The sequence below is a fragment of the Telopea speciosissima genome, chromosome 10 (genome assembly GCF_018873765.1).
Source record: "Telopea speciosissima isolate NSW1024214 ecotype Mountain lineage chromosome 10, Tspe_v1, whole genome shotgun sequence".
Taxonomy (NCBI): domain Eukaryota; kingdom Viridiplantae; phylum Streptophyta; class Magnoliopsida; order Proteales; family Proteaceae; genus Telopea; species Telopea speciosissima.
In genome coordinates this window covers 16,451,815-16,476,586 of record NC_057925.1, presented here as the reverse complement: position 1 = coordinate 16,476,586, position 24,772 = coordinate 16,451,815, and the positions used below count along the sequence as shown (strand labels likewise).

The following is a 24,772-nucleotide window of genomic DNA, read 5'->3' as shown; positions in this document are numbered from 1 at the left end:
ACATAGAATATTAGATTGACAGAGATTGTGAAAGAATCCATATCGCAGGTGATCACGATTTTCAACTGTGGTAGAGTCCATATCGCATGTGATTATGGTTGCAAGAATATTAGATTGACAGACATTGTGAAAGAATCCATATCGCATGTGATCACTATTTCCAATTGTGGTAGAGTCCATATCGCATGTGATTATGGTTACTTGAAATAGGAGATTGAGTCATACATGGAATGTACAACCGTAGAAGGCGATATCGTCAATATTCCACCACTCTACTGTGTCTTGGGCGCACACAGTAGTACCGGGCAGGCGGAAGTAGAGGATCTCGATTCTCACAATGGTAGTTCAAAAAGAGCACCCATTTCCACCATTATGGAATTATTTATTTATTTTTTGCTAAAGGTCAGCAAGTATAAATTATAATAAACAAAGTTACAGAGTTAACGTCTAGGCATACCTAGACAAATACAAGAAACAATTTAGCCTGAGAAGCCCCACCTTCGGCAATGTCATCAGCAGGGAACAATTCAGACTAACAAAGATAAAAAGATTTAACTAGAGAACTGAAACTGTGGTCCGCCTTGAACATCCCGCTCAAGTTCCAAGTGAATATGAGAAGGGAAATCAATCGAAGTACCTTTTTTAGCTGCATCCTTTGCTAGTAAGTCTGCTATTGGATTAGCATTGGCTGCAACAATGTGTTATTTTCAACGGTATGGAATCCAAGAAATCTTTGACATACATCTAGGATTGACTAACAAACCATGGAATTGATTTCCTGTAAATAGCACATACCATAACTGAAGAATCACTCTCTATCCTTAGGTTGCGCACTCCCATTTATTTAGCAAAGCCAAACCTTGGACGGACTAGACTCTCCGTTTCAGAAACAAAGTTCGTACCAACACCTAGGTATATGTTGAAAGAAAAAACCATTTTTCCTTTATCATCACGAAAAACTCCTTCAGTCCCTGCTCTTCCTGGATTCCAAAAGAGAACACCCATCGATATTTAATTTAGTCCATCCTGGATTTGGCTTACACCACGGATCTGTATCCCCTCAATTTGTCTGCCCCTCAATTTCCTCAATTCCATCTAATAGGGGGACAGAAATGACCAACTTATCCCCTGCCCGAACACACTGCCCGAGGTGAGGTCCACCTCCTTCTATTAGAGGGAAGGAAATTGACGGGTAGACAAATTGAGGTGATATTTTTCCCTTACACCACCCAACTTCACGAATCCGTTGCGGAGTAGGGGAAACTATTGGAATATTCAAATACGTGGCGCATAGAAGGTCCGAAACAGATCTGATCAAATGTTTTAATTTACATCCCAGCTAACACAGATCTTTTAACACTAATTTAAAAACTAAGTGGAGCAGTCTTCCTCTTGCCATCAAATCTTCGTGCATTTCTTTCCATCCAAATATTTCACAGAATTAACATCACTCCAGAATTCCAAGCACTTTTAAGGGAAAGTACTTTAGATTTCCTTTTTCCACCATTGTAACAGATCCAATGTCAATGTTCGCGAAAACCATTAACCCCGAAACAATCTAGGAAACATTGCAAAATTTGTTTCTAAAAGACACAATCTAAGGAAATTTGCCTAATCGATTCTGTCTTTTCAAAGCATAATTCACATCTAGATGGTAGAAGCACCCCTCTTCTACAAATTAGATCATCAACAGGTAATTTCTCATGAGCTAGTCTCCAACCAAATAAAGAATGTCTAGGCCGCAAATGGTTTCCCCATATAGTTTTTTTTTTTTTTTTTTGCTAAAAGGTCATTTGTATTAATAAAAAAAATAAAAGAAAGAATATACAGAATATTAAGGATATAGAAGAGAAATCAAATTCAAATTCAAAATTGAATTTGAACTCCATCAAATGTGTGCATGTTGATCGAGTCAAGGCTTATCCCACACAAAGTGTTAACAGCTTATCCTCTTCTTATCTCTTCTCTTCATCTCCTTGTATGTAGGAGTTTGTGTTGCATTCAAACTCAATTCCTCTTTATTGTTTGAAATTTAAATTCAAATGTAGCGTGTATACCACATACAATATAAATACAACATCACCATAAGATTAAGAGCATGCTGAACTCTTTTCTTCAATATCTCCTGGGTCTATCCTATCTTATCTTCTATTGTTATCCTTTCATGCTGCCTGGAAAACCCTGGAACGCACATATGCCTCTCATTCACGGGCTTGTGTGATGCAACTTAAGTACCAATTGTTGCAAATAAAAAAAGGCACCAGCTCCATGCCCGACTATCTTCATAGGGTCAAAGAGTTGGTCGCAAACCTTGCTGCAGCTTCTCATCCTGTGGCTGATTCAGACGTTGTTCTCAACATTCTCAAAGGGTTAGGCAATGAATATGAGTCATTTGGCACCTCTGTCACTACTAGGATTGATCCACTTACCCTCGATGATTTCACTGGCCTCCTTTTTTTTGCAAAAGATCATCAATGTATATTAATGATAAGAAAAAATGTTACAAAATCATCCAAAGAGGTAAAGAATAGTTACACCCTCAATTGAGACATTGGTTAGAATCTGTAATAAGGGCGACTCAAAGCTTCCCATGCTGTCACATGGCATATAAAATTTGAGACTGAGGTCCAGGTGCGCGACTCTTTAAGGGTTGCTACCTTTTTGGCAAGCGCATTCGCTATTGTATTGATCTCTCGATAACAATGTGTTATGCGCCACTGAATAGTATCAAAATAAGCTGCAATCGCCCACCACTGTTGCGTATAATTCCAGGGCAACTTAGCTGAAAGGATGGACGAGACCACTGATGCCGAATCACATTCCACCCATAGGTGGCTAATATGAAGATCCTTAGCTTCCTTAATCCCCTCAAAGAATGCTGCTAATTCGGCATTAAAGTTCGTTCCCACTCCTAGATAGGTCGCAAAAATCTTGATTACAGAGCCAAGATGATCTCGAAAGGCCCCCCCCGCACCTGAAGACCCTGGATTTCCTAGGGATGATCCATCTATATTTAGTTTAATCCAACCTGCTGGGGGATGCCGCCACTGTACTTCCTTGATTGATTTTGCTAGCGGTCTAGAGATCATAACATGGAATCTTCTTGTCAATGTCAGGTCATGGACTGATTTAACTTGTACCCCTTTGATACGAGAGCAATCTAAAATCTCTCTTAGGCAGCGCTTCACCACATGCATCGGCGTGCCTCTGAGATTGTCATATCTTCTTCTATTTCGTTCCAACCAGAGCTGCTGACTCCCCACAATTAGAAGCACCCCCCATATAGCTTTTAGGGGAACTGACTTGCATTTCCTTCGCCACCAAGAGAAAAGCAGCTACATAGAAGGAAATCTAGACCATATTTCATTGAAGTAAGATAGCAGCTCTGTCCATACCTGATTCGAGAAGGGACAATCAAGGAAGAGGTGTGTACATGACTCACTGTCGAAATGACACAACTCTCATCTTGATACTAGTGGGATTGCTTTTCGACATACCTTCTCATCCGTTGGTAGAGCCCCATGCATGAGTCGCCATCCAAACAAGGAGCTTCTTGGGTGGAGATATCGTTGCCATATCGCCCAACACCATACCGGTGGCTCTACCTTCAGCCTCAATTCTTTCCATGCAAACTTCACTGAAAACGTGCCTGAGCTTGTATACGCCCAAACCCGCAGGTCCTCCCTTGCCATAGCTCTAATTCCAAGGCCTTTTATTTTAATGAATGCACTTAGGAGTGCAGCTGCCGAGACTTGAGGGAAATTCCAATTTCCATCATCTAGAAAATCTGAGACTTTTGCTTCCAAAGTGCGTGGAATCTCATATGGTTTTAATAATTCCTCTACACTTTGTTCTCCTACCCACTTATCATACCAGAACTGTGTTGATGATCCATCGCCTATCACCCATCTTTTCGCAGATTGCACAAAACCCCACACCCTTCTAAGTCCTGGTAATACTGACGATGATCCTACCGAATTTCTTAGATTTCCATCTTTTTTCAAGAACCTCCCTCGCAGGAAAATTGCAAATTCTGTGTTTGACGTTTTTAGTGACCACGCCAGCTTCGCAAGCAGTGCCATATTTAATTCTCAAAGATGTCGGATTCCAAGACTCCCTTCTTTCTTTGGCTTGAAGACCCGGTCCCACCGAACCGTGATGGATTTGTCTGTTTTTGCTTCCCCCATCCATAAGAAATTGCGAATCCATCGTTCCAATATACCAATTGCTGATGCCGGCCATAGGTAGATTGAGAAATTGTGAATTGGAATACTACTCATCACAGATCTTACTAGCTCTACTCGGCCCGCCATAGACAATAGGCATCGTTTCCAGGCCGTTAGTCTTTTTTTAAAGCTATCTATCATAGGCATGAACATATCTTTTTTCCTTATACCTTGCCACAGTTCTACCCCCAAGTATCTGGTAGGCAGCTTGCAAATGGGAATTTGGAGAATTGAGGTAATACGTTGTTTTCAGGCTACTGAGATGTGTCCTAAGAACACCTTACTCTTGGCCAGATTCACCACTTGGCCTGAGCATGCACCATAGTCCTCCAAGAATTTCTTAATCGTCTTTACACTTCGCACATCTGCATTCATAAAGATAAAAAGATCGTCCGCATACAGAATGTGGGAAGGAGTAGATACTTGACGGGGTCCAGGAAGCGCTTCAATCAATCCCCTATTGCACAGATCTTTTATGCCTCGGCACAAGACTTCTTCGGCCAAGATGAATAAGAGGGGGGAGAGAGGATCTCCCTGCCTAAGCCCCTTTTCAATTCCAAAAAAAACCCACCGGTCCTCCATTTATAAGAACTGAAATCCTTGTAGAGTGCAGAATTTGTTGTATCCATGAAATCCATAATTGTGAGAAACCAAATGCTCCAAGCACATCAAACAAGAAGCCCCATTCAAGCGTGTCAAACGCCTTCTGGATATCCAGCTTCATTCCCAATCCACCTCCCCTGCATTTTAGTCTCATGGCATTGGTTAATTCACAGGCCACGCCAATGTTTTCAAAGATTACCTTCCCTTTCTGGAAAGCTCCCTGCTCCGGAGAGACTAGCTTGTGCAGTATTGAAGATAACCGTACCGTGTCACCATGATTTTTGGGATTAGCTTAAAGAAGAAGTTCCCTAAGCAAATTGGCCGGAACTGCCCCACTTTGTTAGCATTCTCCACCTTGGGGACCAAGCTAAGAAAATTATAATTTATACCCTTTGTAACCACCCCTTCCTTGAAGAAGTTTTGGATAGCCGGCCCCAACAAACATCCATGCCTACTACATCCCAACATGACCTAAAAAAAGTACCTACATACCCAATTGGACCTGGAGCACTGGTGGGGTCTAAGTCAAAGATTGCCGCTTTGATTTCCTCTTGCGATGGGACCTTTGCAAGCATCTCATTATTTGCATGTGTAACAACATTCGGGATTACTGAGAGCAAGTTAACAGCCTTGGGGGATTCCACTCTTTTAAAAAAAGTTTCAAAATGTGAAGCCATTTGATTTCCTATGGCACTGGCATCTTTTATGACCTCCCCATCGTCCTTTATTAATTCCTGAATCGAGTTTCTTACTGTTCTGATTCTGGCGGTCATGTGAAAATATTTGGTACACCTATCACCCTGCTTTATCCATTTATCCCTGGCTTTTTCACACCACAGCTTCTCTTGTAGTAAAATGGCCTGATCATAGTGCCTCTTAGCCTGCAGCTCTCTTTCAAACAGTTCCTCAGAGAATCCCTCTGCTTCTAACAGTGATTGAATAGCATCTAGACTTTCCCTTGATCGAGCAACCTCTAGATCAATATGTGGAAATACCCCTCTCGCCCATTCTCGCAATGGCCCTTTTAGGCGTTTTAATTTAGCTGCTACCACAAAAAGCGGAGAGCCTTGGACCGACACCGACCATGAATTTTGCACAAATCCATGAATGTCTTCATGGTCCACCCAAAACCTTCGCATTCGAAATGGGGCATTTGAAGGATGAGGCACTTTATCACAAGCAACCACAAGGGGTGAGTGGTCAGAAGGTCCCCTAACCAAAACCTGCTACACACAACCTTCATACTGCTGCCACCATGCATCATTGCCAAAACTGCGATCTAATACTGCCCATACGTTACCCACCCGCCGATTATTTGACCATGTGAACTTATTACCTGTTATAGGAATCGGCTGGAGGGAGGCGGAATCCACCATAGCTGCAAAGTCTTCAGCTGATCCCACGTGGAACCTGCCTGATCCCCTCTTCTCGGAGGCATATAAGCAGGCATTGAAGTCACCAATTACTAACCATGGACAAGATAATTCTGCCAAAGACACCAAATCACACCATAGCTGATGGCGAATCGCTCGAAAACAACTGGCATGCACTACCGAGATGACACTTCTACTTGTAACGAAGTATGTTGATCGGAATCCATTATTACTGTTGGCCGAGGCAATCCAAACTTCCAAAGGAACCAAATATTTAGAGCACCAACCTCCCGCTGATTATTTATTATACCAGCATGCATTCCCAACCTCGCAAAAAATTTTAGAGGGCAATTGTTGACCCCCACCTTGGGTTCCACCAGACATAAGAAATCTGGGTTTTTTTTCTTTTATTAGAAACCTCAAGTGAGCACGAGCTCGCTGGTTTCCTATCCCTCTCACATTCCAAAATAGGCACTTCATGGTCGAGGGTTTTCTGTGGAATTCAGGGTCCTTCCTGTAGCACCCTCTCTCTTCTCAGCAAGAAGTGCTTTGTCAACCAAATCTGCCTCCAACGGCTCCTTTCCACGCCGACACGAACCAGGGATAATGTTACCCTGCTGAATATGCTTTTTGCGTAGACGCCGACGCCGTCCCACAGTAATGAAAGGAGCTTCACTAGCATCTTCTTGGTTATCACTGGACTCAAGGTCTGCGTGGTGCACCACCACAGTTCTGCCATTATCGTTGGTTGACACTGACGCTGGAGATAGCACAACTTCAATATTCCCACCTGCTTGAGAACCAGCTCCATCCACCCTCGGTTCATGGGATTGGACCAATCCCAATTCACTTGGCTGAGCAAGGCTGCCCGTTGCAACTGTAATTCCTAGCCGTGGTGAAACACGTAAGACACTATTTGGTGCCACCTCAACTGCCGAGCCATCCATGTGCTGCCCCATTGAGTCACAAACTCTTGAAATTGAGTTTGAGTGGGATTCCTCCACCAACACGTGATCCACAATACCCTGAAGAGTTGCATGCAACGGAGAGGACTCTCTCTGAAAACCGTTATCCTAGCCCACCTGTTTGACAGCTGTAGTTGGTATGGCTACGTCTCCACCTATCGCCAGCCCTCCTACCGGAGTTTCGTGCCATCTCCTCTCCGGCCGTAGGCCCCTTGTGTGCACCTAGTTGTCGACATAGGTTGACCTAGGAACTGCTCCTTCATCTGGCTTGCCTCTTCCCTTAGCAAGGCATGCTTCAACTTTGTGTCCAAACCTGCGACATGTAGCACATCGTGCAGGTGGCTCCTCAAAGATTACCTCTTGTTTGAAGACGAATAGTTCTAGGTAGCCCTCCAGCTCCCTTTCGATGTAAACTTCCTCTACACGCGGTAAAGAATCGTCAATATCAACACACACCCTGGCATAGTGACCATACATTATGATTGGTTGGCCAACGACCTTAGCAATAGACAGCAGAATGTCATCATGCCAGTACTCCTTAGGCAAATTTGGGAATCTGATCCTCAAGGTCTGCCCGTCAACCCGCGCCGGCCCTCGCCGCCATATGGCCGTCATGTCCTCCACATTATTGAATCGAAATATAATGAATCCCTTACCAATGGATTTCAGGTGAACCGCTTACCCTTAAGCGCCCAGTCTTTCGTCGCTTCCCTGAGCTTGAGCATCGTAGTATATCTGAAGTTCACCCTGCCGAGAAGGGCATACTATAGCTTATCCAGCTGTGCAATAATGCCGCCTGAGGAATTTTGATTCTTGTCAGGTTACCGTCCCTTACCGGGGAAGGAAGGGCAGCCACCTCAGTCAGCCTCGATCTAGCTACCGTTGCAAACGTTCGCTGAGGAGCTGCTATCTCCTTTGGCTGAATCTGTAACGCAAGGAACCCCAGGAAACCTCCTAGGTCAACCACCGGATTACGCTCGTTGGCATTAATGTCTTCCACGTGTCTAGGTATAAGATCCTAGGTCAACCATCGGATTTCACTGGCCTCCTTCTAAGCCAAAAAATCCTCAAGGAACAGCGATCTCCCATACTGGATCTGCCAACCATTGAATCTAATGTTGATGCCACAACTCCCACTCCTTCACTGCCAACCAATACCAGTAGGAGGAGGAGCAACAACTATCAATGCGGCTGTGGAAGAGGTCGCAATAGTTATTCAAATCAGCCACGACAGAACAATTCGGCCCTGTGCAGTGGCTATCATTCGGCTCTTTCCTGCTACAACCGATATAATCCCAACTTCTAGGCTCCTGCAGCTCCAGCACAACCCACAGCATCGGTGGCTCTCCTTGCCACTCCTACGGCCTCTTATGATTCGGCCTGGTATCTTGACTTTGGTGCATCACACCATCTGACATCTGACTTAGGGAATATGCATCTCAACAACCCATACACTGGTTTTGATCAAGTTAGAGTTGGTAACGATGCAGGTTTGGCCATTCATCATATTGGTAGTTCTTCTCTTTCTTCCTCTACTCGTAAATTTCATCTGAATGCTATTTTACATGCTCCTAAAATAACCAAAAATCTGCTGTCTGTTAGTAAATTCACTGTTGATAATGATGTTGTTTTAGAATTTCACCCATCCTATTGTTTTGTGAAGGATTCTCGAACGGGGAATGTTCTACTTCAAGGAACTAATAAGGATGGTCTTTATCGTATTCCCAAAATAGCAGTGTCTTCTTCCAATTTTAATAATCAGCCTAGCGTCTACATTGGCGAAAGAACTTCCAAGTCAATCTGGCATCACCGTCTTGGTCACCCTTCTTCTAAAATTTTGAATAGTGTTATTCATAGTTTGAAATTGCCAGTGTCTTCTACTAGTTCTAATTCAATTTGTTGCTCATGTCAAATGGGAAAGTCCCATAAATTATCTTTTTTCATTGAATAAATCCACTGCTTCTACACCTTTTCAGTTGATTCATGACATTTGGGGACCTGCACCAATATCATTGGTTTAAGGTTATACTTACTATATATCTTTCATTGATGATTATAGTAGATATACCTGAATTTTTCCCTTAGTAAGAAGGTCAAAGGCATTGACTATATTTATGCAATTTAATGCATATGTGGAAAATTACCATAACTGTAGGATTATTAATTTTCAGTCAGATGGTGCTGGTGAATATAAATTTTTTGACAAATTCCTTCATCAAAAAGGAATAGTTCATAGGTACTCATGCCCCCACACCTCTGAACAAAATGGAAGGGCAGAGCGAAAGCATTGCCATTTGGTAGAAACTAGACTATCCCTAATGGAACATGCATGTGCACCAATGCAATTTTGGGTGTCGGCCTTTGACACAGCAACATATCTAATAAATAGACTACCAACACCAGTGTTGAAGAACAAGTCTCCCTTTCAAACATTGTTTAAGGAAGACCCTGATTACAAGATGTTGCGGACGTACGGATGTGCTTGTTACCCTTGGTTGAGGCCCTACAACAAACACAAGCTGGAGTATAGGAAAACACAATGTGTTTATGTTAGGTATAGCAATTCCTACAAAGGCTACAAGTGCTACGACATCAACAGTGCGAAGACTTACATTTCAAGATATGTAATCTTTAATGAGATGTTATTTCCTTATAAAACATCTTCAACCAAATCTGTAACTTCCCCCTCTCTCTCCCAACCCCACATTTATCAACACTGGTGTAATCTTTCCCTCTCCCCTTCCCATAGAGAATATAGGGCTGTAAATTCCCAACCCCCACCTTACCCACTCCAAGTCCCAGCCCTAGCCGAGCACTCCATAGCTCGGGCCAAGCATCTCAAAATTCAGGCCGCCCAAATGAAAATTCCCAACGAGTGACACCACTAGGGCCACTACTCAATGCATCCTCAATCCACATGGCCAAACCAACACCGCCCATTGTATCCTCTTTGGACATGGCCGAACCAACTCAACCCATGATTGATCAGCCTATACAGTCCATTTTAGCCCAACAACCCAAATCACTACCTCAATTCACTGTTCCAGTCCCAAATCCGAATTCAAACCCAAGCACCCATCCCATGGTAACCCGCTCTAGGCCTGGAACCACCATACCGGTCTTGAAGCTGAACCTCTTTGCCACTAGGCATCCTTCACCACAAGCCCTTCTCTCCACCATATCCACACAAGAAGAAGAACCTACCTCTTACACCGCTGCCAGTACGGATAAAAAGTGAAGAATGGCAATGAGTGATGAATTTGATGCCCTAATGAGAAATGGGACATGGAAATTCATATCATCCTCACCCACTCTCAATGTGGTTGGTAACAAATGGGTATTTAGAATCAAAAGAAATGCTGCTAGAACGGTCTCTAGATACAAAGCTCGTCTAGTAGCAAAGGGTTTTACCCAACAGGAAGGAATCGATTTTTTCGATACTTTCAGCCCAGTTGTAAAGCCAACAACCATTAGAACAATTCTTTCTATAGCTGTGTCTAGAGGATGGATGCTATAGCAATTGGAGATCCAAAATGCATTTTTGAATGGCACCCTAGAAGAGCAAGTCTATATGACACAACCACAAGACTTTGTTGATCCTGCCCTGCCAGATCATATCTGTCATCTACAACGTGCTTTGTATGGACTCAAACAAGCACCACGGGCCTGGGCTTATAGGCTTGGTTCTTTTTTGGTAACACTAGGTTTCATCTCCTCCAAAGCAGATACATCATTGTATGTTCGACACAAGAACGGCCTACTCATATATATTATGGTCTACGTTGATGATATAATCATCACTAGTACAACTGCACAGGAAGTTCAAACTGTTACTCGTCAATTAGCAAATGAGTTTGCTATCAAAGATCTTAGCACTTTACACTAATTTCTTGGTATAGAGGCTACAAGATCCTCTTTAGGACTTTATCTGTCTCAAACCAGATATGCCCTAGATCTTCTGAAAAAGACGAATGTGGAAGCAGCAAAGCCTATGTCCTCACCAAGTTCCACCTCACATCTGTCTCGGACCTGTGGACAACCGTTTTCAGATCCAACTCTTTACAGGAGCACAGTAGGTGCCTTACAGTACTTAACCTTGACCAGACCAGACATAGCCTATTCGGTCAACAAGGTTTGTCATGCATTCCCCTACCACAGAGCACTGGGTTGCAGTCAAACGCATCTTGCGTTATATCAAGGACACACTGGATCTTGGTATTTATCTTTGTGTCTCCTCCTCCTTACAACTCAGTGCATATACAGATGTAGATGGGGCTGGTTGCTCAAATGATCATCGCTCAATAGGTGGTTACTGCACATATCAAGGCGATAACCTAGTCTATTGGAGTTCAAAGAAGCAACACACAGTTGCGAGGACCTCTACAGAATCTGAGTATAAAGCTTTGGCAAATGCCTCTGCCGAACTCATATGGGTACAACAGTTATTGGTAGATCTTGCGACAAATCCGTTATTTCATGCAAAGACCAAGCACATTGAGATAGACTACCATTTTGTTCGAGAACAAGTAGCTGCCCAAAAACTCTATGTTCGTTTTGTTCCAAGTCAAGATCAAATTGCAGATATAATGACCAAAGGCCTGCTACGACCATGGTTTAGTGCTCTACGTACCAAGCTCACTGTCATGGACCGACTGCTTCACTTAAGGGGGTGTATTAAGGATATAGAAGAGAAATCACCATCAACGGTCTGCATGTTGATCGAGTTAAGGCTTATCCCACACAAAGTGCTAATAGCTTATCCTGTTCTTATTTCTTCTCTTCATCTCCTTGTATGTAAGAGTTTGTGTTGCATTCAAACTCAACTCCTCTTTGTTGTTTGAAATTTAAATTCAAATGTAACATGTCAATCACATACAATATAAATACAACATCACCATAAGATTAAGAGTGTGGTGAACTCTTATCTTTAATATCTCCTGGGTCTATCGTATCTTATCTTCTATTGTTATCCTTTCATAGAAGTCACACTGGATTAAGCCAGATACTCCAACAAAATAGCGAAATAAACCCACCTTCGGCATGGCCATCAACAGGGGAAGAAAGCTCACTACACTGAAAAGAAAGAAGATAACAACACATCACAAGAAGCAAAATCTTGGACGCCTCTGAGAATCCATAAGTAATTCTGCTTGCATTTAGGGAGGCATGGGCACCATCGAGCTTGAGGTCTGTGATCGCGTAATTGATTTGGCTAGAAAGTCAACAAGAGGCTTTGCTTCTCTATAGCAGTGAGAAACTTTCCACTCAAATAGATGATAGAAACTACTAGAGATAAAGCCAATCTTGACAAACGAACCAAGGGACAACTTTCAATGATAACAGCAAAGTCACTGGAAAATACCATGGAAACTGTAGATTTCTTACCCGTAATTCCTCCAAGGCTGACTTAATTAACTGTGAATGTACCAGATGGAGTACATTCTTATGGATTACTAAGTTAATTAAAATTTATAGGTTTAATGTACATCCTATTATGATAATCCGCAATAAAAACCAGATCTAAAGTCAATTGGTTCATTGCCTTTTTGTCTTACATAACACCAGTTCATAGATTCTGCCAGAACTTTCGTGACAGTAATGCAAAATGCATAACAATACCTTCCCGAATAAAAAATGTCTCCTACCTGTCCAATATCAGCCTAGACCAACCGTTTGGGATTAGACTCCAACATTACAGACCCCTTACATGTGTCGCAAGTCTAGTGTATAGATTCTGCAAGAATCTACTGATGCAGGCCCACACCTGCATGCCAAACAGAGCCAAGATCAAGCTTCATCGGTTCATTCTTTGCCATCTGGATTTGACTTCAAGAAGATCTCATTTGAACGATCACAATTTGGACAGCATGGCAGTCCTAAGAAAATGGCAAGCAGCCCCTAACCGATTTCTATAGTTCACTAAAATCACATTCCTATATTTTAGGAATTAGAAATTCTATCTAAGACTTAAATTTTGGGGAGGATTTGATCATCATACCATGCGTGAGTTAGAGTGTTTTCTTCCTTCCTATATTTTAGGATTTGGAGAGCTGTTCAAGGAGTTGTGATTTTGAGAGGATTGGCTCATGTAATGGGTCAACTCTACATGAAGGCTTTGCCTTATTTCCGTCCTACATTTTAGGAAACTATGTGAAGGTTGGCATGTCCAAAAGAAGTTCTAAACGTGGGCAATCTTGAAGCAATTTTGCCTTCCTCTCCTTATTCCTACAAGATAGGAATTAAAGTTGACTTGCTCCACAAGAAGAATCTGCCACTTAGGAAGTGCTATGTGGGAATATTTTCTTATGCCTTCTTATTTTTTTTAATTTCAAGTATTTTAGGTAATTTGGGTTTTATTTTCTTGGCAATGTAATCTTAGAATTAGTCTCCTTTTTATATTCTTTAATCTTACCTGTAGATTTGAGTTTTGGGTTTCTATAAATTAGAGGAGCTTTGGTCAATGTAATTAGTGAAGACTGGATTAAATAAATTTTACTCTATTGAGTATTTTGAACCTTGAAGTGTTCACCCCGTAACCCTGGAAAGTTACATTGCATCCTCGAAGAGTTGCAATTTTCCCGTGTCCTTGAAGAGTCACGTCGAACCCATTATGATTTCTTTGTTCTTGTGTTCGTGTTGTTCTTCTTCACTCTCCCGATCCGTATCTTCCAACTAGGCTACATTATTTGGTATCAGAGCTTGGAGGAGAGCGAGAAGTTGTGATGATGCCTATGCATAGAGGTGATCGTCCAGCTCCCGTGGAGGAAGTCAACACAAGAGATGAAATTCAGACGACGATGAATGATGTTGCGGACGAACAAATCTTTGTTCAGGTTGATTTGGGTAAACCCCCAATTTTCGACGAGTACCAGGATGAGTACAACGATGAACATTGAGTTTTTGAAAGTCTTGAACCAGATTTTATTTTGAAAGCACAACAGTATTTCTACTCACATCACAACGATGTCACAACCCATGATTCCCTCTTGTTCAAGTGGTTTGACATCGATAGTACGTATGATGATCCGTATTTGAACTTTATTGCTTTCACACATTTACTTCGATTTTGAGGTATGAGCATCATTACCAAGCCATATTTGATTGTTTCATCTATTCGAGCCATGAACACATTAATTGCTATTGTCCTCAATTCTGAAGTTGCTATTGGAGATATCACCAATGCCTTTATTTGGTTTCCATTCGACCCCGGTGAATGGCGAGCATCACTGATCAGACCAAGAGTTCAAGGATGAACTCTTTTTCAACCTGGAGAGAATGATGCAGGCCCAAACCTGCATGCCAAACAGAGCCAAGATCAAGCTTCATCGGTTCAGACTAGACCACATAATCAAGGCCGCCGATTCACTCTTTGCCATCTGGATTTGACTTCAAGAAGATCTCATTTGAACGATCACAATTTGGACAGCATGGCAGTCCTAAGAAAATGGCAAGCAGCCCCTAACCGATTTCTATAGTTCACTAAAATCACATTCCGATATTTTAGGAATTAGAAATTCTATCTAAGACTTAAATTTTGGGGAGGATTTGATCATCATACCATGCGTGAGTTAGAGTGTTTTCTTCCTTCCTATATTTTAGGATTTGGAGAGCTATTCAAGGAGTTGTGATTTTGAGAGGATTGGCTCATGTAATGGGTCAACTCTACATGAAGGCTTTGCCTTATTTCCATCCTACATTTTAGGAAACTATGTGAAGGTTGGCATGTCCAAAAGAAGTTCTAAATGTGGGCAATCTTGAAGCAATTTTGCCTTCCTCTTATGCCTGGTTGGGAACATACATCATCCTTTGAATTGCACATTAGCCTACATTTAACTTTTATTATTTTTTGGAAGTCCGTTAATTTTTGGTTATAGAAGACATGTTCATAAGTGGAAGATTAGAGCAAGTTTGGTTCTGCTGTTCCCAAGTAGTTAGGATTAGGCTTCGTTTGGTTAACGAAGAAATGCTAGCCTCACAGGCCTTTGCATCAGCTATTCAACAAAGTGTGCCGTACTGATTGAGCAGCTGAGATGGTGTCACATGGTTACAATTTTGTAGGCTTAGCATTTCTTTTAGTTGATCAGGTTCTAAATTTTGGAATAGAGGAAAATTGACCCTCTCTGGTGCGCATGGGTTGGCAAGGGGCAGTCAGCATAGCAGTTCTCATAATATTAGCCACCGAAAGTTTCTTTTCCCCTTGCTGTCTACCTCCTGCTGGCTAGTCTTATGAATTAGTCTGGTCCCCAAAGGCACACAATTTTATGTCCTTCAATGAACATGCTTAAAGGATCATCTTGTACCTTTCCTTGTCCATCTCCTTACCAAACAATATATTGTCTACTATCTTTCCAATCTGTATCCAAGGTGATTGTGCAACATAAGCCTTTGTCCCATTCAACTTAATGGCTCCAAACACCTTCGGTATTTTCCCCAATAAGCATAAAAGTAGGCTTGACTTGCCTGACCCAACAGAACCACAAATAGCCACTCGCGTACATGGTATACTCGGAAATTAATATCTTTTAACGTGAGACTAGGGGAATAAAGGTCCCAAGAAAAATTCCCCTTGACTATCTCAACTACAACCTCAATGCTATCTCTTGGAAACCTATGTTCTATATCCGAATGAAGATCATCGAGATAGAGGAATGAAGCTATCCTATCAAGGGAAACTTTAGTCTGAACTACCATGGAGATTGTATTTGGGATATTATAAATGGGCCCTTTCAATATCTGAAATATTGCAGATAAAATCTTCCCCAACTCAAGCGGAATTCCCATAAGCATACAAAATCCAAAAGTAACCATGGATACAAACATGGGAGCAAATAAGTAGACAAAGGCAATCATAGTTGATGAATAAAGTAGTTTTTTTAACTATCTTGTTTCAAAGTTCCTTAAGTCAATTATTTTAGCTAAGAACTTCGTCTCCCAGCCTTGGAGCTTGAGAATCTTCATATTTCTCAAAGCTTTAGATGTCACCTTCATCCTTCGATCCTTTGAATCCATCAATTCCTTATGAAATTTCTTCTGTACTTGACTATCAACGGCCTTCTTGCGAGACTCCACGACCCCTCCTCTAACACCTTAAACTTGTTCTCCGCATTACTGAATTGGAAAATGAGAAAACCGCTCTCCAAAGTTTTGATGTCCAAATGCCTAGACAACCTCCACAGATTTGGAAGAGAGTTTTTACTATATTCAAAGGAGGGTCTCCGACCAACGAAAAACCCCACCACAGTTTTGTTCCACAAATGTAGTTCCTCGTTAACAACACTGGCTATGAAATGGACTATAGGCTTACCCACCTCTATGATCGGAGCCTCAAAGTGAAGGGGAATACCTTCCAGAGGCTTAGCCGCCGAACCAAAGAGAGAAGACCAAGCTTGAGGCACTCCCTAAGAAGGGGCAGTGCCTGCCAACTCTCTTTGCACACCCTCAAAACAAAACTCATCAGTAGGTGGATTTTCTATCGACCCACCCACTTCCGATGATCTTGTACAAGAGGAACCTCCCACCCCCGCGATGCACCAACACAAAGATTTTCATCCTCGCGCAGAACTCCTCCCCTAGCCTCCATGGGGATGCTGGGAAGGTCCACTATAGTTCCTCAAATGACACTACGTCCTGCCCGAACTTTCTTGGAATTTTCAGATATGTTGGAGCACTGATCACCGAAGTGAGAAGAATCCGTCAAGGAAAAGTTACCAGAGCTTGTTGACCTTACAAGGTGATTAATAGTAGATGTGCAAGTTTGACCCGGATTTATAGTGGCAAAACAATCATCTTGCACATTCTATTTGCAAGAACATTACCACCAATATTTTCATCTTTAGTTCTATAAGAGCATGATCATTCGGTTGTAATGGCATCTCCAACAATCAAGAACATGGAGAATGAGAATTTAACTTAATCAAGCCAAGAGAACTGGTCCTAGAAATTAAAGTGAGGAAAAAGGATGCCTCCATGAGATACTATAAAAGGGGTTGTTTTTTATTTCTTATCTGGCTAACCTTGCCTCCCTTTCCTAGTTTGCCTCAAAATGACACATAAACAGATTTTTTAGAAGGCATGAAGAAAATAATACGTAAGGGGAGTTAAAATAAAAAAAGAACGAAAAAAAATGAAACCTACAAATAAGATAACTAATTAACCTCTAATTAAATTGCCATTCTGGTTCCATGAATTGTGATCCTATTACCACACAACGTGAGGTCTCCATATAATATGTTCCCACTACTTGCTACCAAAGAAACAGAAATAAGGGAAACTAAACTAAAATTGACGGCATATAACAAGCAGCCCATCTCATATACCAAATAAAGTAGGGTTGAGAATGAGTTACAAGAGAACACTTTTTGGTTAGGCAACAGTACCAAATATGCATCCAACAGACCACATATCAATGCAAGTTGAGTAGTGGGTCGATCCCAAAAGCATCTCTGGCGTAACAATCTATCGACAACAGGAAAAGAGTGAATGGCTTCATAAAATTTAAGCCAAAAAATGTCAAATCTATGAAGAAGAGGAAATTTGTAAGTAGATTGAATATAATGGACAAGCCTGAATGACGGAAGAAGGGGCTTGGGATTGGGTCCCATGTAGTGATAATCGATCAACTTCTTCAAATCAGTTGCAAGATACTTGAAGATCAAGTGGAGAAGTAGCTTCTTGCTCTTTTTGACATGCTACGCAAAGCAAACTGCCATAAAAAGAACAAAACCATGAATAACTAGAGGTTGAATTGGCAGGAAACACAATTTCTTAGCAAACTGATGTCCTCCCTAGGGTTACGATGCCCGGAACCAGGAGTAGACATAGTGTATTCTGAGATTGCTCTTCCCTAGGGTTACGATGCCCAGAATCAGGAGTATACTGTCCATTATATACTGAGGAGATTAGTCCCTCCCAGGGTTATGATGCCTGGAACTAGGGGTAGACTATCCATTGTTCATTGATAGCGGTCATCCTCAGGGTTATGATGGTTGGAATCAAGAGTAGACCTTACGTTCATGGTAGTTATGACGACCTCATTTTCTACGTATGAGTGGTAGTTCACAATGATGATCAGACCAAATTAATTAAATGATTTGTTTTAAGAATTAAAAGATGTACTATATTTTCATTGAGCATGTTTTCAGTGTTATTTTCAAATGCCATGCATAATTACTTATTATGATAAAATGTATACTATGTTCAGATTCTATCATCCATGTTCTTGCATCATAATATGGTTGTATTCTTCTCACGGGCTAGTTGAGCTTACCCCTCAATATTTTATAGTTACAGAGTAGGATCATGTGGAGGGTCACTATGCGGAGTCCGTTAAGAAAGGTAGGGGAAAGTACTTTATAATTCCTAAGTAGTGGATCTTTGGTATAATAAAGCTTAGAGTTATTTCGTTTCTTTTTATGATCAGAGACATTTAGTGAGTTTCAATGTGATAGCAGATAGTCAGTAACATTAATGTAATTTGAAGGATAGGATGGGATGTAATGCTTTATGATGATACAAGTTGTATGATGACTTAAGTACAAGGTTTTTTTAGACTATGGTCATGTGAATGAAGTTCTTCTTAGATTCAATCATTGACAGAATTACTTAGAATGAATAGCTTCCATTGTGCATTGAGGTGATCTATGCTTAGTTTCCGATGCAATTCAATGATATGTGAGTGATTAATTATCCGTTGTGAATGATGTAAGTGTAAGTGAGATGGAATACCAGTCGTTATCACATGGCGGCCCGCGAGGGCCAGCACCCATATCTCACGCGGATTTGGGGGCGCTACAATATGGTATCAGAGCACTTTTTTGAAGATTTAAAATTATAAAGGTTTGAGGATGGAGATCTAAAAGTGTAAAAAATAGTGAATGGAAATAGGGTATGTGACCTAGAGTCTATGGTATCAAAGTAGGGTTCAGTGATGGGATGAGAGTATTGAGGATGGTTTACAATATGATATGGAACTTAGGAATCAAGAATAAATGTCTAAGGGCCTAGGTCTTTTGACTTATGATTATGTATAGAACAAAACAAAATGACATAGAACATAACATGACAAAATGGAATAGTCAACAGAATAATGCATGTACATTAGAGATTGAAGCACTTATATAAGGTTATTTACCTTGAACCCTCAAAATAAATGCATAAGCTATTATACCGTAGGGATTTTCCAAGATTAATTGAACTGAACTGAACATAAAGAAGGAATGTCATGAGAAATTGATATTACTAGTATATTATACAAGAACGGATGACTTAATGACAAAATAGCATAGAGCAACACAGAGATGATAAAGAGACATGAATTATTGAATATTTCTTCTTATAAATTTATTTTATTTTTTAATTATGGACAGAGAGATGGCACCTCGGTTTAGAGGAGGAGTACACAGGACTATTCCCATGGAAGATGTCCCTCAATAGGATACTATGCCGACTCATCAGGTCGTCGACGTGGTAGAGGGTGAGGAGGTTCCACCCCAATAGCAGACATAGTTCATTGCACCTGATGGAAGTGCCCACCTCCCCAACACCATACAGAGGGTGTGTCGTCGGGTGGTAGCGCTCCACCCCAGATACCTAGAGAGGGAGACACGTTACCGCCTCCTCCACCTATAGCTGCATGGGCGCAAAATGATGTCATGACTACGATTGGCACTCTTGTTGGTGCCATCCACAAACAGTCAGCACTAGTAGGGGCCGATCATCATGTTCCTCATACCCAAGGGACTGAGACCACCAGGGTTCTAGGGCAATTTAAGAGGCTTGGGCCTTCTGAGTTCACAGGGGTCGGAACAGATCCTCTCCGGCCGCCGACCTAAATCCATGAGATTGAGAGGATCCTCAAGTTCTTGTAGATTACTAACCCAGAAAAGGTGGCTTATGCCACTCTTATGCTGAGACGCGGGGTGGCTTACTGGTGGAAATCTACCCGCCGTACACTGGAGACAGGACCACGACCGTTGACTTGGGCCAATTTCACTGAGGCTTTCCTAGACCAGTATTTCCCCATCAGCCTTAGATAGAAGATGGAGGTCGAGTTCCTTCAACTGACTTAGGGTTCCCGGTCCTTGTCAGAGTATATCGAGCGATTTGAGGAACTAGACATGTTTGCTCACCATATAGTGGACACTGATGAACACAAAGCACGACAGTTTGAGCGGGGGTTGTAGCCCTTCATCAGGGCCAGTGTTAGCATTTTATATTTGGGTACCTATGCAGAGGTGCTTGAATGTGCTAGGATGTTCGATGGCTGTGGTACCAGGCCACTTCATGAAAAGACTCAGGGGAAACGCCCTCATGTGCCTGATACACAACTCACCACCCCCCAAAAACAGCAGCGGTCCCAGGACCAACGTCAATCGTTTTCCAGTCCTTGCACCAAGTGTGGGAGGCCACACCGAGGCACAGGTTTGGCTGGAACCAACACATGTACAAATGTGGAGCATCAGGACACATCATGATCGCCAGACCTACCAGGGGCGACAGACCCAATAGTATCAGACACATCAGGATCGCCAAACCTACTAGGGGCGACAGACTCAACAACCCAGTGAGAGTACACCTGGATCACAGAGGGTGCAAGGATCACACAGTGTGAGTGGTAGTTCACAATGATGCCTGGAATCAGGAGTAGACCTTATGTTCATGGTAGTTACGACGACCTCACTTTCTACGTATGAGTGGTAGTTCACAATGATGACTAGACCAAATTAATTAAATGATTTGTTTTAAGAATTAAAAGATATACTATATTTTCATTGAGCATGTTTTCAGTGTTATTTTCAAATGCCATGCATACTTACTTATCTATGATCAAATGTATACTATGTTCAGATTCTATCATCCATGTTTCTTGTATCATAATATGATTGTATTCTTCTCACAGGTTAGTTGAGCTCACCCCTCAATAATTTACAATTAGAGAGCAGGATCATGTGGAGTGTCACTGTGCAGAGTGTGTTAAGAAAGCTAGGGGAAAATACTTGATAATTCTTGAGTAGTGGATCTTTGGTATAATAATGCTTAGAGTTATTTCTTTTCTTTTTATGATTAGAGACTTTCAGTGAGCTTCAATGTGATAGTAGATAGTCAGTAACATTAATGTAATTTGAAGAATAGGATGGGATGTAATCCTTTATGATGATACAAGGTGTATGATGACTTAAGTACGAGGTTTTTTTAGACTATGGTCATGTGAATGAAGTTCCTCTTAGATTCAATCATTGACAAAATTACTTAGAATGAATAGCTTCAATTCTGTTGTGCATTGAGGTGATCTATGCTTAGTTTTCGCTGCAATTTAATGATATGTGGCTGATTAATTATCCACTGTGAATGATGTAAGTGTAAGTGAGATGGAAGACCAGCCGTTATCACATGGCGGCCCATGAGGGCCAGCAACCATATCTCACCCGGATTTGGAGGCGCTACACACACACACACACTCTCTCTCTCTCTCTCTCTCTCTGGATAGTTGAATAATATAGGGAACATTCAAAGCAAAAAAGTCAACTTTGCCTAATGTATAATATATATTAATTTTATCCCACCTGATGATTCATCGAGTGCGAAGAAATCGATGACCAGGGCTGACGAAACGCTACTACTTTCGTCCTGTATGAAAATAGAGTAAATATAAACATGAGTAACAGATCCAAAATCATGTTTCATTCTCATAAATTTCATTAAGAAAGAGAAAATTTGTTTGGATAAAAATACAAACCCTAATTTGGATGTAGAGAATAGAGAACATAATAATTTTTATGGTGTGAATTTTTACCTGATTGGCATTTGTTCTTTGCAACGACGGAAGCAGGGATGGACCATTATGTGTGTATGTGTAAGAGAAAGAGAGAGAGCGAGAGAGAGAGAGAGAGTGAGAAGAAGGGAGTCATGGATGTTAGAGAGAGATCAATGCAGGGAGAACAATGAAGGCATTTCATCCTTTGTGGTTCTCTAAGATTTAGAAAAAAACAGTGAATAACCTCTTCCAATTATAGAAATCTAGAAGATTTCAGTTCAACTTCAGTTCAAGCAGTGAACCACAAAAGATGAAATGCCACCAATGATCAATGAAGGTTCTCTAAGATTTAGAAAAAAAAAATAGTGAATAAGAGGCTTTGAGACGTGAGAAGTATTGAGATTGGGAGAGAGGAGATTAGGGAGAGGGAGAAGGTTTAGGATTGGGGGGAGAGAGAGGTTCGATTTTTTTATTGAGAGGAGATCATGGAGAGGGAGAGGGTTTAGGTTTGAGAGAGAGAGAGAGGGGCTTAATTTTTTTAGATCTCGATGAAAAAAATGGTATACTATATTATTATTTTGTTTAAAATTAAAAAAAAAAAAACTCGATGAAAAAATGGTATACTATATTATTATTTTGTTTAAAATATAAAAAACAAAATTGAGAAAGGGTACCTAGAATATCGATAAAAGATGAGAAAACTAATAGAAAGAAAATAAGGAATGGAAAGTATTTAAGTTAAAAAGAAGGATAAATTGTCAAATGAAAGTTTTCCACTAAGCATGAGTTCATGCACTATGATAGTATGATAGCATGATATATATAATATCTTGTAGTTTCTCTGCTGTAACTTCCATATATTTCTTGTAACGTCTTGTAATTTCTCTTTTGTAACATCCATATATTTCTTGCAAAGTTTTGCGGTCTCTCTTCTGTACCTTCCATATATATAATCTTATAGTCTCTCTTCTGTAACTTCCATATATTTCTTGTAACGTTTTGTAGTCTCTCTTCTGTAACTTCCATATATATAATCTTATAATGTCTTGTATTCTCACTTTTGTAACTTCCATATATTTCTTGTAACGTCTTTTACTCTCTTCTGTAACTTCCATATATTTCTTGTAACTTCTTTAGTCTCTCTTCTGTAACTTCCATATATTTCTTGTAATGTCTTTAGTCTCTCTTCTGTAACTTCCATATATTTCTTGTAACGTCTTATAGTCTCTCTACATATATATGGGTATAGCATTTAGACCTCTCCAATTCTGACATCTCACTCAACACTCTATAGAATCATGGTTGCATCTTTTAGTTCCTGTTCACCCATACCTGCTCTAGTCATAGTCTTCTCTATTTACCTATCCACATTTGCCGTAGTTGAAGCTGGTGATAATGGTGGTTTCAGTGTCAATATTATCCACCGGGATTCAATTCTCTCTCCATTCTATGACCCATCGGTGACTCATTTTGAGCGTTTGCAGAATGCGATTCACCGATCAATGTCCCGTGCCAATAGATTAAAACAGTCCGCAATCTCCCCATTAGAAGTTTCGTCGCAGGTTGTACCTGATAATAATGGTTCTTATCTCATGAAAATGTCATTTGGTACTCCTCCAATGGAGATGTTCGCAATTGCTGATACAGGTAGTGATCTTATTTGGATTCAATGCAAGCCTTGCGAAAAATGTTACAAGCAAAAAGCTCCTCTATTTGATCCTAACAAGTCATCAACCTATCGAAACTTATCTTGCAAATCAAAAGAATGTGATCTGCTAGATAGTGGACATAGAACATGTGCACCTAAAACTAATGATTGGGGGTACAGCAATTTTTATGGGGGCAGATCATCCACTAGAGGGTTTCTTGCTATTGAGACATTCACATTGGGTTCCACTAGTGGCAGTTCAGTCGCCTTACCAGAGAAAATCTTTGGCTGTGGACACAACAACGAGGGCACCTTCGATGAGCGAGAAAGTGGTCTAGTTGGCCTTGGAGGGGGTCCGCTATCACTGATTTCGCAACTGAAATCATCTATTGGTGGCAAGTTCTCCTACTGCTTGGTCCCTTTTGAGAAGGAAAATGTGACAAGCAAATTGAATTTCGGTAGTGAAGCTGTCGTTTTGGGTGACGATGTCGTCCCCACTCCTTTAGTGATAAAGGATCCGGTTACATTCTATTATGTGACCCTCGAAGGAATTAGTGTCGGAAATAAGAGATTGACTTACAAGAGTTCATCGAATGTTGCTGCTGAGAAGGGAAACATCATCCTTGATTCAGGTACAACATTAACATATGTCCCATCTGATTTCTACCAAAATCTTGAATCAGAAGTGAAGAAATTGATTCATGGTAAAAGTTTTGGATACCCTTTACCCTTGTGCTACAATGCTAGTACTGATGTCAATGTTTCAATCACTGCCCATTTTTCCGGTGCCGATGTCAAGTTGAAACCCCAGAATACTTTTTTTCGGTTATCTAAAAAAGTTTTATGCTTTGCCTTTATCCCTCATGTTGAAGATGATATGGGTATCTTTGGAAACATAGCCCAAATGGATTTCCTTGTTGGCTATGATCTGGAAAAAAGGAAGGTCTATTTCAAGCCAGCTGATTGCTCCAAGCATTAGTATCATGTGTGTTTTGAACTATTTGTTTATAATAACGATAATCTCAATATTTTCTGCTTTTGCATCTTTACTATCTATATATATATATATTTTACTAAAGGGTCACCAAAGACATATTAAGAAAAAAAGTTGAATACAAATGTTTAACGTCCAGGCATATCTAGACGAATACAAAGAGACGAAGAAGGGAGAGCTGACCCACTATAAAAATCAGTAACGAAGCCGA

At 40.9% G+C, this 24,772-nt stretch overlaps 1 protein-coding gene across 1 annotated transcript; it reads left to right on the top strand.

Moving 5' to 3' along the window:
* Window positions 1-23,168: 23,168 nt before the first annotated feature.
* Window positions 23,169-24,546, top strand: LOC122643337 (aspartic proteinase CDR1-like). Its single transcript, XM_043836971.1, has one exon. It carries the CDS (start codon window positions 23,218-23,220, stop codon window positions 24,544-24,546), a length of 1,329 nt encoding a protein of 442 aa, XP_043692906.1. The 5' UTR covers window positions 23,169-23,217.
* Window positions 24,547-24,772: the final 226 nt, after the last annotated feature.

Bases quoted from the DNA above. Each gene is read 5' to 3' on its own strand.
- LOC122643337 (XM_043836971.1), top strand. From the start codon at position 23,218: ATGGTTGCATCTTTTAGTTCCTGTTCACCCATACCTGCTCTAGTCATA.